Source organism: Hippocampus comes, unplaced genomic scaffold (genome assembly GCF_001891065.2).
Source record: "Hippocampus comes isolate QL1 unplaced genomic scaffold, H_comes_QL1_v1.1 scaffold37, whole genome shotgun sequence".
NCBI classification, from domain to species: Eukaryota; Metazoa; Chordata; class Actinopteri; order Syngnathiformes; family Syngnathidae; genus Hippocampus; species Hippocampus comes.
Window position 1 is genome coordinate 1,387,128 of NW_017805535.1, and position 18,225 is coordinate 1,405,352.

The 18,225-nt window shown below is 40.0% G+C and overlaps 2 protein-coding genes across 2 annotated transcripts in view; one reads left to right on the forward strand and one right to left on the reverse strand.

The window, feature by feature from the left end:
- ces3 (carboxylesterase 3) overlaps window positions 1–12,287 on the reverse strand; it is a 17,770-nt gene extending 5,483 nt beyond the window's left edge. Inside the window, exons 1-9 of the mRNA XM_019878213.1 lie at window positions 12,131–12,287; window positions 10,337–10,538; window positions 10,105–10,243; window positions 8,591–8,724; window positions 8,188–8,341; window positions 7,711–7,815; window positions 4,255–4,356; window positions 4,025–4,165; window positions 3,835–3,915 (exon numbers count right to left, since the gene is read on the reverse strand). Coding sequence (XP_019733772.1) covers window positions 3,835–3,915; window positions 4,025–4,165; window positions 4,255–4,356; window positions 7,711–7,815; window positions 8,188–8,341; window positions 8,591–8,724; window positions 10,105–10,243; window positions 10,337–10,538; window positions 12,131–12,197 — 1,125 coding nt within the window. The 5' untranslated portion in view covers window positions 12,198–12,287. The remainder of the gene's footprint in view (window positions 1–3,834; window positions 3,916–4,024; window positions 4,166–4,254; window positions 4,357–7,710; window positions 7,816–8,187; window positions 8,342–8,590; window positions 8,725–10,104; window positions 10,244–10,336; window positions 10,539–12,130) is intronic.
- A 2,427-nt stretch (window positions 12,288–14,714) lies between these two features.
- Window positions 14,715–18,225, forward strand: part of zfpm1 (zinc finger protein, FOG family member 1) — a 106,146-nt gene continuing 102,635 nt past the window's right edge. The window contains exon 1 of the mRNA XM_019878173.1: window positions 14,715–15,311. Coding sequence (XP_019733732.1) covers window positions 15,272–15,311 — 40 coding nt within the window. The 5' untranslated portion in view covers window positions 14,715–15,271. The remainder of the gene's footprint in view (window positions 15,312–18,225) is intronic.

Genomic DNA, 18,225 nt, shown 5'->3' on the forward strand with positions numbered 1-18,225 from the left:
TAAGTTGTTCAAAATCCAGAACAAGAACAAACCATAGTATTACTATATTTTATAAGTACCAGTATATAAAATTTATCTTCTTAACTTTGTTTTATGTAGTTTTTTTGTACTAATCTTTTGAATTTGTTTTTGAACTCGTCCAACGATTTACTCATTTTCAGATCCATCTCAAGCTTATTCCACAGATTAACTCCTATTACTGATACACATCTTTGCTTGATGTTTGTTCTTGTTCTGGATTTTTTGTATTGATTAATACCTCTTAGATTATAACAACTATCTCTGATTTCAAAAAGCTTCTGGATATTTTGACAAAGGAGATTGTTATGTGCTTTATACATTAATTGGGCAATTTTGAAGTCAACCAGGTCATAGAATTTCATTGTATTTGATTTGATGAATAGTGGATTTGTGGGTTCGATATATTTAGACCAATTGATTATTCTGATTGCTTTTTTCTGTAGTTTTAAGACAGGGAGTGTGTTTGATTTACAGGCGTTACCCCATATTTCCACACAGTAGGTCATATATGGGAGTAATAATGAGTAATATAATGTGTACAAGGAACTCATATTCAACACATCCTTAGTTTTATGGAGTATCCCGATGGTTTTGGATATTTTCCTTTTAACATTATCAATATGTGGCTTCCAGGATAGTTTGGTGTCTATTACTAGTCCAAGAAACTTATTTTCATAAACTCTTTCTATTTCAATTGAATTTATCTTTATTTTAACTTGGTCTTTAATAGGTCTCGTACCAAAAATAACTAACTTAGTTTTTGTTAAATTTAAAGATAGTTTATTTCTGTCGAACCAGTTTTTTAATTTGGTTAATTCATTTTCCACAGTTTTCAGGAGTTGTTCCATATTTTTTCCACAGCAGTAGAAGGTTGTGTCATCAGCGAATAGGACACATTTGAATTGTTTTGTAACACTACAGATGTCATTTATATATAGAATGAATAATTTTGGTCCAAGCACTGATCCCTGTGGCACTCCATGGGTAATCTTCAGTGAGTTGGATTTTTGGTTGTTGAATTGCACATACTGATATCTATTTTCTAAATAACTTTCAATCCATTTATATGCTATACCTCTGATACCATATCTCTCTAATTTATTCAATAATATAGTATGATCTATTGTATCAAAAGCTTTCTTCAGCTCCAAAAAAATCCCAACCGTGAATTCCCTATTGTCTATGTTAGTTGCTATTGCTTCCACAAACTCCATTACTGCCATTAAGGTTGTACGTTTTTCTCTGAAGCCATATTGATTTTCACTTAACAGCCCGTGTTTGTTTATAAAGTTGTCAAGTCTGTGAGAGAATAATTTTTCTAATATTTTTGAAAATTGTGGTAGCAGTGATATTGGTCTATAATTTGTGAATAATTTTTTTTCTCCACTTTTAAAAATTGGAATGACTTTAGCTATTTTCATTTTTGATGGAAAAATACCTGCTTGAAATGACAAGTTGCATATGTATGTAAAAGGTCGCACTACAATTTCTATGATCTGTTTTACTATTGTCATATCAATATTAAAACAGTCAGTTGCTTTTTTACTTTTATATGTTTTTACAATATTTAATATTTCATTTTGATTCACTGCAGTAAGAAACATTGTGGAAGAATTTTTTTCTATGTATTTATCTATTTCAAAACAATTTATTGGATCAGGAATTTGTTTTGCTAAGTTGCTGCCAATATTAACAAAATATTCATTAAATTCCTTTGCTATTTGTGCAGTATCCTCAATAATGGTATTTTTATCTTTCATAAAGTACTCCGGATAATCGACTTTACTAGAGCTATTTCTAATTACCTGATTTAAGATTTTCCATATTTCTTGAGTGTTGCTTTTATTTTGCTCCAATAATGTATGAAAATGGTCTCTCTTGCTGGTTCTTATAATGTTTACTAATTTATTTTTATAAGTCTTATATTTTGTTTCAGCTTCTTTGGTTCTGGATTTTAGAAACGATTTGTATAGATTGTTTTTCTTTTTACATGCATTTTCTATGCCTTTTGTTATCCATGGCTTACTTTGGTTTTTGTACTTTCTGGTGACCTTAATTACTGGGAAATGCTTGTCATATAAGGAGGTTATGGTTGACTGAAATGCGTCAAACGCAGTATTTGGATCTTTATTTGTGTAGACCTCAGACCAATTTTGCTTGTCTAGGTCGAGCTTGAAAGCTGCGATGGAATGTTGGGTTCTGGGTCTACAGCGATTGAGTTTGAGACCCGTGACCAGTTGGGAAGAGGGTGTTGATGGACATTTTTCACAATTGATGTTCCCTGTATGCACCCTTCATCTATCTGGGATCGCTGAAAGATGTGGCTCCAATCATTATTTTTCGAAGCGGGGGTTCTGTGAGCTCATTAAAGTATTGTCTGATCTTATCTCATTTAAAACACTGAACTAACCAACTTTATCGCCTGAGCAAAGGCAAAACCATTTCAGGGAACTGTTCCCCTGGTTGCGGGAAAACAAATAGAATGTGTTCAGGAAATGTTCAACCTGACTCATTGAGCTATGTGTGGAGATTTGTTTTCCAGGTATCCCTCCATCCTATCGAATCAGATGAAAAGGTTGTCTGTGCCCCTTTCATTGAGGTAACCACAGACCCAGAATTAAATTAAAGCCGTAGGCACAATCAGTAATCTCAACATCACCACCAAGGCCCCGCCACTCACTGAGTGATGCATCCGAACACGACTGAGGTGGACAAACACATGACAGGCGGTGACTCACACCCGCACACCTAGCAATTAACCCTCGCACATCTAACAAATTATTGCCTGATGTTCTCGTCAGGAAACCATATTTTGAGGCTGTGCACACACTGTACTGCATTATGATGATGATGATTATTATTTTTTTTTATATTAAACCACAAACAACATGCTGTGATTGTCAAGGAAGAAGCAGATTGCCTTGGCTGCTGTAGCTTCATTTGAAAAACACAAAAAGAACAGGTAAATATGAGAACTATAGGAGAGTGTGTGTGTGTGTGTGTGTGTGTGTGTGTGTGTGTGTGTGTGTGTTGTATTCACCAATCCAACCATCCATCCATCCATTTTCCGATCCGCTTTATCCTCACAAGGGTTGTGGTGGTTGCTGGAGCCTATCCCAACTGTCTCTGGCAGCAGGCGGGGGACACCCTGAACCGGTCGCCAGCCAATCGCAGGGCACACATACAATACAATACAATACAATACGTGCTGATTTATATAGCATAGTCAAACAACCATCCGCACTCACACTCACATCTAGTGACAATTTACAGTGTTCAATCAGCCTGCCATGCATGGTTTTAGAATGTTGGAGGAACCCGGAGTACCCGGAGAAAACCCAGGGCAGGCCCGGGGAGAACATGCAAACTCCACACAGGATCGAACCCACGACCTCTGCACTGCAAGGTCGACGTGCTAACCACTGGGTCACCGAGCCACCCTAGCTTCATTATAACAATACAAAAAGAACAAATATGAGATCTAAAGGAGCGTGTGTGTGTGTGTGTGTGTGTGTGTGTGTGTGTGTGTGTGTGTGTGTGTTTATCCATTCATCCAACCATCCATCCATCCATTTTCTGGTCGGTGCTGGAATTGAACCCTGCACCTCTGCACTGTGAAGTCTCGTAATATCATTTGCTCAACCATAATATACAGTGCTCAAAATTGCTCAATAAATCTTTGGGTGTTCTTCATAAGGATTTAAAACACAATTTAGAGTCAGAAAAGCTTTGTAAGAACTGTTCAAGAATGAGTCCCAGAAAAATCTCCCTTTTAGTCATTATAATTTTCAGAACAAATTTCATGGAGCTCACCCCTTCAGGGTTGAACATGTTCAGCATTGCCAGCACAGACCCTCTGTTCATTCCTTTCTCCCAGCCAGGAAGAGCAAAACTCTGCAAACCATATTAACAGTGTGTACAAATTCAAATGATTCGTTTATCATTAAGACAAATGCACTTAATATCGAGGACACTTATATTCTGATGTTTAGAATTAAATTACCTGAGGCAGAATCCACCCAAACTCATGGTTGGTTATTCCCATCAAAACCGGAACTGGCATTACTTCTTTTCTCTTTAGAAGTTCCTCTGCGGTATCAGTCAGAAAGACGCCATCTACCACGCCTCCCAGGTAAATTTTCATCTAAAAACAACATTTAAAAAATAAATCAAGAAATAAATAATCCAGGCCACTCAACTTTTACTTTTGCATACTGAATGCATTCCATGTACCTTTTTAGTTGCAGCAACTAAATCTTCTTTGCTCTTTCTTCTCAAGCATTGAACCAGTTCCTGCGATGTGCTGTCATCACAACCAGTCAGGTTGGCTACAATCTGATTGAAAGGAAACAGTGAATTTAACTTCTTCTTCAGTCCAGTCTCTTTGCTCAGCTTTGCCTAGGCAGTCCACAGACCGCGGGTGCGATGGAAGAAATTTGTCTTGTAAGATTTGTTTTGTGAAGCACTTTGTTTGCTTTTGAAGTATGAAAGGTGCCATATAAATAAAGGTTTGATTGATTGATATATTGATTATGGCTGGCCTCACCACTGTTTTATAAACGTTCCCCTTCATCCCAGAGACTCTTCTATGACATGACACATTTGACAGTTTCATCCATCTATTCCTTCACCTCTCACCTCCTTGGCACCGTCACCATTGCTTTGGACTGTTGACCATGAAGTACTTAAAGTCATCTCCACTTGCTGGCTATTCTCCCTGTCGCGTAACTTTTCCTCCTCCACTCGTCTCATTCACATATATTCTGCATGCATTTGTCTTACTTCGGCTAATATTCATCCCTCTCGTTTCCAGTGCATGCGTCTACCTTCCTAAACCTCCTCCCTCCTTAGACTGCAGGTTACAATGTCACCTGCAAACGTCATCGTCCATGAGGATTCCAGCCTATCATCCCTATTGCAAAGAGAAAGGGGCTTAGACCTGATCTACACTGTACTTCTTCATCAACACCCTCAAGGCAAATAATGTATTTTCCTAGGCATGAAACCATACTGTTGCTCACAAATTCTTACTTCTGTCCCGAGTTGAGCTTCCACTACTCTTTCCTATAACTTCATTGTTTGGCTCATCAACTTATTTGCTCTATAGATCCCACAACTCTGCATATTGCCCTAAAAATGGGCACAACCGCGCTTTTCCTCCCCCTCAATAAGGCATCTTCTCACCCTTGAGAATTTTATTACATAACCTGCACAAGAACTACAGAGCCACCTCTCCGTGATGCTTACCTCAACAGGTATGTTATCAGGACCAACTACCTTTCCATTTTTCAAACCTTTCTGCCTTTCTGATAGAGAAATCTACGAGCAAAATTGTATCATGTTTAAAGTTTCATTTAATTTGGGCACGTCCACACCATTGGGTGCGTAGCCAGTGCCCTCAAAGGCCTGTGCGTAAAGGCGTCGGCTGTCTGGGCGGAGGGCTTTTGAAGTCCACAATTATCACGTCAAAGCAAGTGCGCGAACAGGGGGAAGAAGGCTAGACTCGGTCACAAAGTGGGAATAAACAATTCGGGACCAAAGCGTTGTTGAACATCAAAAGACGGTTTGGCAACGGCTGTCGCGCTCAGGCAGACATTTGTCATCTGCGAAGTCTGCAACTTGTTGATTCATTGTAGACCAGACGGAAAGGCGTCAACGTACCCGTGGTTCAAAGCTTAAACCAAGGTAACCAATCACTACCGAGGGGCCGGACCGGGGGCGTGGTATGCAAATATCGGAGGCAGGGTTTTTCTTGTATTTTGCATATGTAACAATAAAAGTTCAAACTGGCGGACAGGGAACTCTGAGCGTGATTACCGGGCAACAACCGTTGTTCGCCCTCAGAGATCCCTCCCGCCGATAATGAAGACAATTTTCACTGTGTGCCGAGTCATTTCTTTCACACTTTCTTACTACTTTCTTCCTCAGCAATCATTGCGACTTCCTGGTCCACCACAATGACCTCCTCTACTCTTCGTTCTCTCTCATTTTCCTCATTCATCAACTCTTCAAAGTATTCTTTCCATCTATTCAGCACAACTGGCACCAGTTGTGCTAGTGTTTCGTTCTCTATCTATAATCACGCTAACCTGCTGCATGTCTTTTCCATCTCTATTTCTCTGTCTGGGCAACCTGTCAAGATCTTTCTCATGTTCTTTACTGTACAACCTGCCATTCGTGTCATCATATGCATCTTTTTTGGCCTTTGCCACCTCCACCTTTGCCCTAAGTCACATCTCCTTGATTCTTCTCTCCTCGACTCAGTCCTCTTTGTGTGCAACTTTATTAGCTAACTTTCCTTGTATGCTTCCCTGCATTTTCTGGTTCCACCACCAAGTCCCCTTCTAACTTTTCCTTCCAGAAGACACTACAATCACTCTCCTGCTCGTCTCCCTGGTCAATTTGCCTGTGGCAGTCCGGTATTCCGAAAACTAATCTTCCTCATCCTCAACATGGTTGTTTTTCACACCACACTATCCCCTACCACCTTACAGTCATTAACCTCCTTCAGATGACATCGTCTGCACAAGATGTAATCACCTGCGCGCTTTTACCTCTGCTTTTGTAGGGCACCCTATGTTCCGGGCCTCTCCTGGAAGAAACTGCTTGACACAGCCATTTCCATCCATTGGGCAAAGTCTATCACCATCTGTGCTTCAAAGTTCCTCTCCTTGATATCATATTGACTTCTTCGTCACCCCTGTTTCCTTTCCCAACATGTCCATCAAAATCTGCACCAATCCAGAGTCTCTGTCCAGCTTGGATGCTCAGAACTACTTCATCTAGCTTCTTCCAGGATCTTTCCTTTGCTTCTTGTTCATGCCATATCTGTGGAGCATAACCACTAATTACATTAAACGTAACATCCTCTAGTTCAAGGTTCCGCCTCATTACTCGATCACATTCTTTGCTAACTCTTGCTTGAAAAGAACCCCGACTCCATTTCTCTTCCCATCCACACAATGGTAAAATAATTGGAACCCTGCCGCTTAGCTTCTACATTTGCTGCCTGTCCACCTGGTCTCTGGACACACAATCTACCTTTCTCTTAATCATCATCTGTCAACCAAATCCCTAGCTTGTGCCGTCATAGTCCCAACAACCAAAGTCACCACTTTCAGATCTGTGGTCTGTATTTTCTTCTTCTTTTTCTGCCTTTGAACTTGCTATCCACCTCTCCTTGGTCTTCAATCCACAGCAGCTGAATTTCCACTGCCGTCCTCGAGGGTTAACCTTGCTGATGGCGTTGTTATGAATTTAGGCCACGACTGATCTGGTATGCATTTCTTAGGATGAACTCTCATATTTTTTTTGACAAAGTTTTAAGCCGGATGCATTTACCCAGGCTTGAGACCAGCTGACAGTTTGCACTGGTTTGCGTACCCCGTAGGCCTGCATTCAAATGTATACCTACATGTCAATAAACAAAATAAACTGAATCAGGTGAAAGTGACCCAATACATAAATGGTTTCAGTGGGCATGCAAGCAAGAGATGTCTGCGTGATCAAACATGCCAACAGTGTCATCTTGAACATGATTATGATTGAAGCAGGCCATGCAAATGTTCATACTTTTGGTCTGCAGCATGATTAAAATGCTCAATCCAATGCTTATCAAAACAAGATCTTACATATTGAGTCACTGACGCCCCATTCAAAAGTTAATCTTAATTGATTTAGGGCCTATACCTTGACAAGAGCCAATGAATGGCTGCTTATGTAGGTTCCAACTGTTGCGACTCCACTTTGAAAAATTGCCTTTTGGAACAATCCTTTAGCTTGCGGAGACAACGTCTGAGGAAATACAACATATTAGATAAAATCAATAAACATAAATAGTACATAAAAATATTTGGACATACAGACAGTATGCTTCTTGTACACAACATACATACAAAGAAATAATAATAGCTCCATCCATCCATCCATTTTCGAATCTGCTAACCAGTCACCCACCGTGCCGCCCTAATAATAGCTCTAAAATAGTAATTGGTTGATATTTTAGGCACGCTATATGTTAATAAACAATCAATTGTGTGTGTGTGTGTGTGTGTGTGTGTGTGTGTGTGTGTATATATATATATATATATATATATATATGTATATACATACACGCACATACACATATACACACACATATATGAACTGAGATTTTTTTTTTTTTACCAGTATAGATGCACTGATGCCACCTGCAGATTCGCCAGCGATGGTAACAGCTTGAGGATCACCACCAAAGGCCTCAATATTTTCCTGCACCCATCTCAGAGCAGCCAGCTGATCCAAGAAACCCCAGTTTCCCTGAAGATGTTCATCGCCAGTGCTGTTGGATGGCAGTGTTGCCTTTATTCAGCTAATTTCACCACAAAACAATCTTGCACACATTTAAAAACTAACACTTACAGTGTTCTTTTATCACATGGCTTTCTCGTTTTACATTTATGTCTACCACATAACCACAGAAAAATACAGTCCATGTGTAATGTGTACTAATGTATGAGAGAACATTTCAGTGATGTTATGGTTATGTTTACGTAAGTGTCTTTGAAGTTGGTGAACAATAGTGTCTTACCCCAGGAATCCCAGAATGCCAAGGCGATACTGAATGATAACCACTACAATATTTTCATATGCAGCCAATGGCGCGCCATCAAACTGAGAGATGGCGCCCACTACCAGACCTCCTCCATGGATCCACACCATAACCTGACAATCCCAGAACACACTTTGTTTATTTATTTATTTATTTACATTTGGAAAATATAAATACGATGGACGATCCGAAGATGAATGTCTCATGGGCATACGAAAATGTAATCCAGTAACAGTTTGCTTCTAAAGTTGAACAAAAAATGTCATCCCTTTTATGTGTTAACGTCAGCATAGCTTCACCTCAACTGCAATCATCATGTTGCGCTCATGGGGATCCTTGATTTAGTGTTCCCCTCACTTTGGTAAAGACTCATATTTGTTTTATCTGTCCACATCACTTTTAAAGTTGAATTTGTGATGATTATCATTGTACTGCTTGGAAAATTTGAGCTTGAAATTCCTATTGATCTTTAAAATGTGTACTTTGCATTTTCTGTTATAGCTTTAGTACAGTATTGCTTTTCATGGGGCCTACTACAAACAGTAAATTGCAATGCCTTCACTCTTGCCTTCCGGATGTTGTTGATGATGTCCCTAATAGTTATCGGGCCGGCTCTCACAGTGTTTTGTCACCACCAGCTAATGGTTCAACTATGGTTCAATATTAACCCTTTCATGCACCATTAATGATAACCTATAACCTGATAACATGGTAGGCTGTCCACTGTAGTGACCGCTGTCCCTGAAAGGATTCATGTGCAATGGCTCTGACTGTTTTTCGACATCTATCTCTGGTTTTTACGTTGGTTACACCTGTAATTAGTATGTAAATGCAGTCTCAGCACGAATACCCCAGATGTGAAACTGAACTTGGGCATTTAGCGCTGCATTAATCAATGTACTAGGACACAGGTGTCAAACTGAAGGCCCGGGGGCCAGCTCTGGCCCACCACATCATTTGATGTGGCCCGCGAAAGCAAATCAAACATGTTGACTTCTATGATGCTTGCTAAAATTTGAACCAACATTTCAAATTCTCATATATAATATACAAGAGAGCTATTGTAAGTTTTCTTGAAACCAAATCCCTCATTACAGTAATTTAAACTACAGTTGAATAAACCATTATTCTTGACTTCCTTATATGGTTTCACAGTCATAACGGCACTCCAAGGGAACCGGGAACTAGAATGTGGCCCGCGACAAAAAATGAGTTTTTACACCCCTGTTCTAGGATGTACCTGGGCAAAAAGATTTGGGGCACATGTCCTTCTAATAATTTTGCTCACATGAAAAATGAGTGGATTCTCACAACAGCTGTAGGCTACTGTTTCAAATTGTGTATCAGACAAGAGAAAATTCCTGAAAACAAAAGCAAAATGTCGATCTGTTTTCGCGCAGCTCATTAGATGAGAATTGGAATTGGCCTCTCTTTTTCAATACCAATGAAGGGAATGTGCTCAATGTACCGCATGATCAGTGTTTTCAACCTACCGGCAGTTTGTCACCTCTTTTTGCCTCAGCTTGAGTGTATACATTCAGATACAGACAGTCCTCTGAAAGTTCTGGAGGAGTGTATTCTACTGACATCATTCTGGAAACATTCACAATTATATCGGAGTCCTGAATACACCTGAGATTAAAAAAAAGAAGGGAGAATCAGATGGAAGCTGTAATATGATCATTTTTTTCATGCTCTTTGTCCTTCGTGATTGAGTGGTCTTACATAGGAGGCTGGCGTGTGCCATCTCTGACCCCCTCCCATTGCTCTGCATCTTTGGGAGCAGCCAGTCGGAGATGCCCCACTGGCGGTTGGGCAAAAGGTATTCCCAGGAACTGCCTCACTTTGACTTCTGTCCCTTTCACAGAAACAATTTCTCCTCTGATTTGGCCATTTGTCAGTGAGACCACAGGGTCAATGCTCCTCCCTAAAGAAGTAAAAGACATTTAATCTTGTTTTAAATGCATATATTAAAAGGCCCTTTCTGTCTCTCTGCTCATCCATCCATCCATCCATCCATCCATCCATCCATCCATCCATCCATCCATTCATCCATCATCCATCATCCATCATCCATCATCCATCATCCATCCATCCATCATCCATCTATCCATCCATCCTTCCATCCATCCATCCATCCATCCATCATGCAGTACTTTGATAGTTTAGCCCTCCTTCTTGGTTCCCCTTCTGTCCCACATGATCATGTCTGCCTTTACTTTGTAATTCAACACCAGGGACATCATAAGGAGAGAAATAAAAATTGTACCTAAATGTTTCAGTCCAAACAGTTCTAAAAGATTAAATTGAAATGCATTGTGTTCTAAAGTTAAATACAACGGAACTGGAACTAAGTGTTCTGAATTTTAAAAACGTAACCTGTAACATTATACAGGGCATAAAATTGTTATTGATTACCTCACGTACCACTAGACGGAGCCCGCATGCCTTACCAGTGGCACTTGTACAGCACTGAAAATCTATGACTGTCATGTCCCGTTTTCGACAGCAGGTGGCAGACGGTGTTTTCGGCCGGATGCACACCTGCTACCCATTTGTAATCAGGCACTGGCTTTATTAGGGCCGGCTTTCGTACTTTCACTTGCCGGAGAATTGTTTGCCGTGCCACTGCTTTGCCCATTGTGTCGGTAGTACCTTTTCGCATTTCGCCTTTGTGCGCGAGTTAGTATTAGGAGTTTGTATTTCTCGGTGTGTATTTTTATTGCGACTAGATTGTTTTTCTCCTTGCCTTCGTGCGAGCGTTTTTTGTTATTCGGTTCTTTCGTGCTTTTCCTGGTACTCGTTTTTGCCAGCGTTTTCTGTTGTCTCGTTTTTTGCGGTGCGGTTTTTGTTAAATAAATCTTATTTTCATACGGAGCTCTTGTTGTTGTCTGCTGTTTCGGGAATCCTTTAGATCACCTTGGTTGCGAGTGAAGCGGGTTCCCTTCCGCTTTGCTCGCAACGTGACAATGACTTGGAGTCAGGACATTAAAGATAGCCTCTGTTGATTCCCACAATGGCGTCAAACGTTTGTTTTTAGTTGCCTGTCCCTGCAAAAATATTAAAATCCATTCTGGCCCGCCTCCACGCAGATTTAGACCATGACTCACTCGAGCCAAGCCATCTATTTAACTGAGTCTCCACTCAACTTTCATTGATTGATCCTCATCTATACAATAATCGAACAGCGCTCTAGACAGCTACAGGCTTCATTGAGGCAAAAGTATTCACAGGGCTGTTCTTTGCAATGTGGTAATGTGTATCTTGTATTAGTAGTATATTTTATTTTTGCCTCAAAAGCACGGCTGGATTCACACATTTGTCTTTACAAGCACAACAATTTGCAGCCCCCTATCACATACAATGTACTAGGTTTTGCCGTTGTGCTTACGCTCAATCGAAAACAAATCACACCACGGGCTTATGTGTTTCTTATGATAAAGCAGATGTTTTACATTTACAGTTTCATGAAATTTACCCTTGACCACGTGTTGAAATAAAATATAATAATTACCTTACCTTGTGTTTCCTGTGCTTTCAAAGCTACAGGACAAAGCAGATAAGAAATGATCAGTATTATTTTCATCCCCGAATGCAACCTAAACCAGGCACTTTGAGAATGATTGCCTTGTTTTTGTCCAAGTCCTCTTGTCGACCCCCTTACATTCACACACACACACACACACACACACACACACACACACACACACACACACACACACACACACACACACACACACACACACACAAACACACACAAAACAAACATAACCTTGCACACACAAGCAGTTGTCAACCTTTAGCGTCACAACCACTTCTCCATTGATTTGACCTCCAATGAACAAACAGTACTCTGACCGCAGTCATGAAAGACAAAACCTCTTTTTTAACCATTTCAAGTCTGAAAACGGTCATTAGAATATTTTATGATGACTAGACAAGAGAAATTCTGTACTCACATGACTATGGGTGCATCTTTTTTTGTTTGTTTTTATACTTGCTGAAGCACTTGTTGCCTAACGACAGATGCAGGGGCGAAACTATCTTGTTACTTTGCAGTGCAAAGTAAAGGAACGGTTTCTTGAAAAGGAACGGAGAGTAGAATCCACGTATAAATAAACATTTTATGATGTAGGCCAAAATTGAGTTCCCCTCCTTGACAGACCAGCATCCGCCAAAGCTTTGCACGCAAACTTTATTGTCAATATGATTGGTGAGACCATAATTTTCTGGAGAAATACTGTAAGCCGCTTCACTCCCCCCAGACATTTCATCCAGCTCCTCCTTGAGATCCTGAGGCACTTTCCAGCCAGCCAGCAGACAGAGTCTCTTCTGCATGTTGAGGCCTCCTTCTGGTGTACCCAAAGTATACAAATAGGAATTCTATATACCTGACGGCAAAATGTTAATTTAGAATTTAATTTTTATTTTCAGAGTCTTTACATTTTTTTTGTACCTTTACTTAAGTACACACATTGATAAGTGTTTAAGTGTTATACTAAAGTGTTATGATAAGTACCATGAGTGTAAGGAGCTACTTTTGTCAACAATGAATTTGGAAAATGGGGATATTGTGTCAGAGTTCCAAAACTACCCAGACCAGTCTCGGATCCCACAAACACAAACTGATTCATATTATTTAACAACAAATGTTGATTGAGGAAAAATGCAAGCCTGACAAAGTGCAACGTAAAACGCTGGTAACAAAGAACCAGGATGAAACAAAACAAAAAGCGTTTGCAACATGCAAGGGGAAATAACAATGCAAAATCATTTGTCACAAAAGGACAAGAAAAATCCAACTACGTGAAATGAGAAAACGCCGAAATACACACAATCACAAAAATAGCACTTATGAGATGCAAAATACAAAACGTGACAAGAGAACTACGAAGCATGATGATGAATGTCTAGAAAATACAACCACTTGTACAATAGTTGTGAGCAAGGCTGAATAATCTGACATCGAGCTGACCGTTTGGCAGTCCTTTTAAAGGCAGATGATGAAGATGCTGAATAGGTGTGGCCCCAGATGGAATGCCCTCCGATACCGCCTACTCTGAAACAAAATAAACAGAACCATGACATTTTGTTTTGCAGAAGATCAGAAATTATAAGGAAATAGTGTAGTCTTTTCTTAAAAATAGGTTGAAAAAAAGCACCTCTGCCTTACCGTTCTGAGGTTCTATGTCCCAAAACACATGCATGTTAGTTTTACTCAAGACTGTAAATATTCCATGAAGTGTGAATGTGTGTGTGAACGTTTGTTTATGTGCCTTGTGACAGAATGGAAACCAGTCCAGCAAGCCAGAGTGTACCGTGCCTCTTGCCCAAAATTCGGATGAGATGGGCTGCAGCTCACCTGCGACCTAAATGCGTATAAACACTACAGACATTGATGAATGTGCAATGTGTGAAAGAATGTCTTTTTTCTTCCTCCAAGCACATTCTGCACTCAGGCCTCCAGTTACAGCATTCGCCACAGCAAGCGGATAAAACAGTACAGAGGTGATAGTAATTGGGTTGGAAGAGGCTTAAATGAAATCAATCGATCGCAGGGGGCAAGGGATGATTCATGTCGCTGATACTGTATATTCATTCGTATTTATAAGTTGCTTGAAAGGCTATTCCACTGGACGCCTATAGGTTGAGTCCACGAGCAGAAACAAATATTCACTTTATTTTCACGTAGTACAAAGATTAACCACTAGATGACAGCATTGGATCTTCTAATCAAAAATAAGTAGTGGCGAGACCATTACCGGTAGTTTGAAAAAGACTATATTTACTGTCATGAGAGGGAACTGGTCACACCTTAATTTGGGTTACATATATATTGAAGTTATTACACTGATATTACCCCTATTAGGCTGTGTTTGTATTTTTGAAGAACATTTTGTGTTTGTGAATAGAAACAAGTGAAATATCATAAAATATAGTCGAAGCTTAAAGGGAGGCCCATGGTCCACCCACTAAGTAATGTAAAAGGTACTGAAATAATATAATGTGTCTGGTTTAAACACGTGCAATCATAACAGATGACGCAATAATCGTTTTGAGTTTTAATGAAATGAAAGACGCGCCACTCGATATCAACAATTTGCGTGTTTGAGTTCCTTCATTAAATGTGCATCAAGTTTGACCCAATAGGAGAAGAGTGCGATATGTTACGTCACAACAAGGGGCAGTCAGTAGTACGCCGACTTGACTGTGGTTGTTGGATCGTGGTCCAGGACCTCGCTTGAGAGATACGCTGCAGACCGACGAGGGGGCGGACCGATGAGCCGACAGTCCAACAGAAGACAACGAGCTTCCAAACAAGTGTTCGTATCTGAACCCGAACAAGATCTGGCATTTTTGCCTCGCGAGGCGCTGAATAACAACGCGGACTAACGTCAGTGGCAAAGCCCTGAGAAGGCGAGGTGTTGTGGACACGTTTGGAGGGAGGACAGTAAACGGACGGAGCCACAGGTAGGAAGCTGTCGTGGCAGAAGATCTCAAAGTGCAAGTGGGTCATGTAGATTTTAGTCTCTGACCCGAGCGACGAGTCGCGGCTGTGGAACGGCGGAGGACGAACACAAGCAGAACCGAGAAGACTTGAACACGCTGCTCCGACTCTGCGTCCGTCCGACTGGGCTCCTGGTCCCAGGAAGAGCCACAATGTCCAGGAGAAAGCAGAGCAAACCCCGGCAGATAAAGCGTAAGTAACTTGAAACGAAAGCACTTGTTTTGGTATTGACGGTCTTCGCTGTGAGTCAAACTTGTCGGCCAAACTGAAGAACGTCGCTAGTGACGTACCAGAGGGGCCGCTCCATCCTAAAAGTTAGTAAGTGTAGGACAAGGTCCAACTATAATGCCTGACTTTTCGTACAGTAGCAGAGTTTTATTGTACCATTTTATGGGAGACAATCTCTTGCTTCTTTTAGATTTGAAATCTCACTGAATTTCTCCTGCAGCGCAGATGACATACCCCCACCTGAAAAAGTTTTTTTGAGTGTCACTCTACACTATTTCTACACCCAACGCAGAAAATAAAATACAGTACAATGATCTCCACAAAATACTTGTTTGCATTGGTAGCCAAAACTGTAGCCGAGACTTCCTGTTTAATTCTGTTGTGAAAACGTCAGTGTTGCTTGAGAAAGCCGATGTGAACTGAGATAAAACAGCGATGCGATGTGAGCCCTGATAAAGATTAAAATGGATCTTTTTTTTCCGTCTGAAGCAGCGCCAAGGCCGCCGGTGCATTTCCCGCTCGGCTTTTCACTTTTCTTTTTCTTTTTTCCCCAAAGATGGGGCGTCAGATTGGCTGATCTTTCCGCCCCATCGCTGCTCACAATTAGACATTTGTACACGTGTCCTTTTATGTCAGTACTAATTATTCTGGTTCTGTGCTGGTTATTTGGTTATTTGCTTTTGGTGCTATGCTGTTCCAATCATTCTTAATTCATTGAAAATTGAACTTTGCATTTTTCCAAGAAGTAAATTTGTACCTTGAATGCAGCATTTGGCAGTCCTTAAGTATGTAAAAAAAAAAAAAAAAGAGAAAGAAAAAGGTCGAATCGAGAGCTCAACCCAGTAATGTAAGCCTCCACTTTTCATTAAAACACAATTTGGAAACTTAGAACTGCATGGCATCACTGAAAAAAAAAACCCATGAGTTTCAGGAGCCATCTTAACTACTCAGTGCCATGTTGTCAACGTGCTGTACAGTATGCAGTTGTGGACCAACTCAACTTGAATCATCTTTATTTAAGTATAACAGTCCGGTGTGTTGTAATTGCAACTATAAATAGCTGATTAACATACGACGGGACAATATTGAACAACCGGCCTGTGAATTGAAAAAACATCAGTTGTTATTAGTTTCCATGAAAACCATCACTGATCAACAAATTGTTTCTTGTGAGTTGAAAAGAGATTGCACAACAAGGGCTGCAATTTTGTTGCTGTTCAAGAAGCCATCAGAAAATTATATTTGTTCAACTTTAAAGTCATGGGATGTTGCCCATGTCATGATGTGATTATGTACAGTATGAGCATTAGATATCTGATCTTAAAACTGGGAATTTGTGCTGTAGCATTCTAACTTAACCTAGCAAAATCAAACAACTATTAGGGTTGTTGAGTCACAAATAATAATAATAATATTAATAGTAATAATAATACCTAAAATAAAATACAATTTTCTATCTATCTATCTGTCTATCTATCTATCTATCTATCTATCTATCTATCTATCTATAGTTACTGTAATCTAATCACAGGACCAAGGTTTCAGGTAACAGGGTTGCAAAACGGATAAATGTTAGCTTTGTCTCAGGAGTAGAAGCTGGCTTTTTAGCTAGCTGTTACTACTGATGACCTCGAGGACAAATTTACTTACCATATGTAAATAAGTAAAGCATTTTTTTTTTTTTTTTTTTTTAAGAATTGTCTTATTCTGAACAACTGAATAACAAAGTTGCATGAGGTAGAGTGAGACATTCAATCAAGGCCAAATATTTTATAAAAATGTGAAAAATAGAAGAGCGGATAAACCTTTACACTACCATTTTTTTTTTTTTTGAAAACTGTTTGATGTCAAGTCCTGCGTATCATGCGATTAACTGCATTCCTGTTCTTTTGACCATGCGAGAAAGATTATGGTAACAGGGTTTTGTGCATCTTGTGGGGCACACGTTCCATGAATAATAGTTATTATTTAAAATATTATGTTTATTAAATAAAATGTTTCCACAGTTATGAGAGACAGCAATGAATTAAATAATGTTAAAACAAAAGACATTTAAATGTCATTTAAAGTGTTTTATTTGAGATTCAATTTGGTCATGGGGGGACAAGAGAAAAAGGCATTTTAGGGGCTACTCGATACTTATTTGGTATTAAAATATTATATTATTGGTATGAAATTTTTGACATTATTATCACTGATTATATATATATATAGATATATATATCTATATATATATATAGATATATATATCTAGATATATATATCTATATATATATATCTATATATATATATACTGTGCCAGAAGTGATGCGATACCAATGTGAAAAGAATATTTTGTCATAGTCATTACTGCAGAGTCTCTGCATGCATATTGAGATAAATTAAAGACATTTTAAGGCCACATTTTGATCACATTTAAGAGCCTACGCAAACAAATTGCGAGCCTGTAACAAATAGCTCACGTGGCCCTCCTCCCCCAATCCTTCGACAACCCACAGAATATTGATGCTTCCACCCTATGTGATCTCTGCTACGCCGCCCCATAAAAACATTAAGAAAATACGGCAGTGTTGTTGTCTGTCCTTTGAATGACGGTTTTGAGGATCAAGTGTTGTGTTTGCGGATAATCAAGGCCTTCATTGTTGACAAGACGTCTTGGGCACGCGTTGTGGAGGGTCGCGGCCGCACATGCAAAACGACGCTTTGTCACTTTGCGTTGGTGCCATCGTCTCGGGGACGTGGGGCTGCGTGGGTGAGCGGCTTTGTGCGGGGGGCACCGATGGGTGGGGGTTGACGAGTGGGGAATCGGCGTCAGGGGCCGGGGGGGTCCCCCCACCGCCACCACCAACCCCCCGCGGCGCGCTCCTTGGTTGGCCTT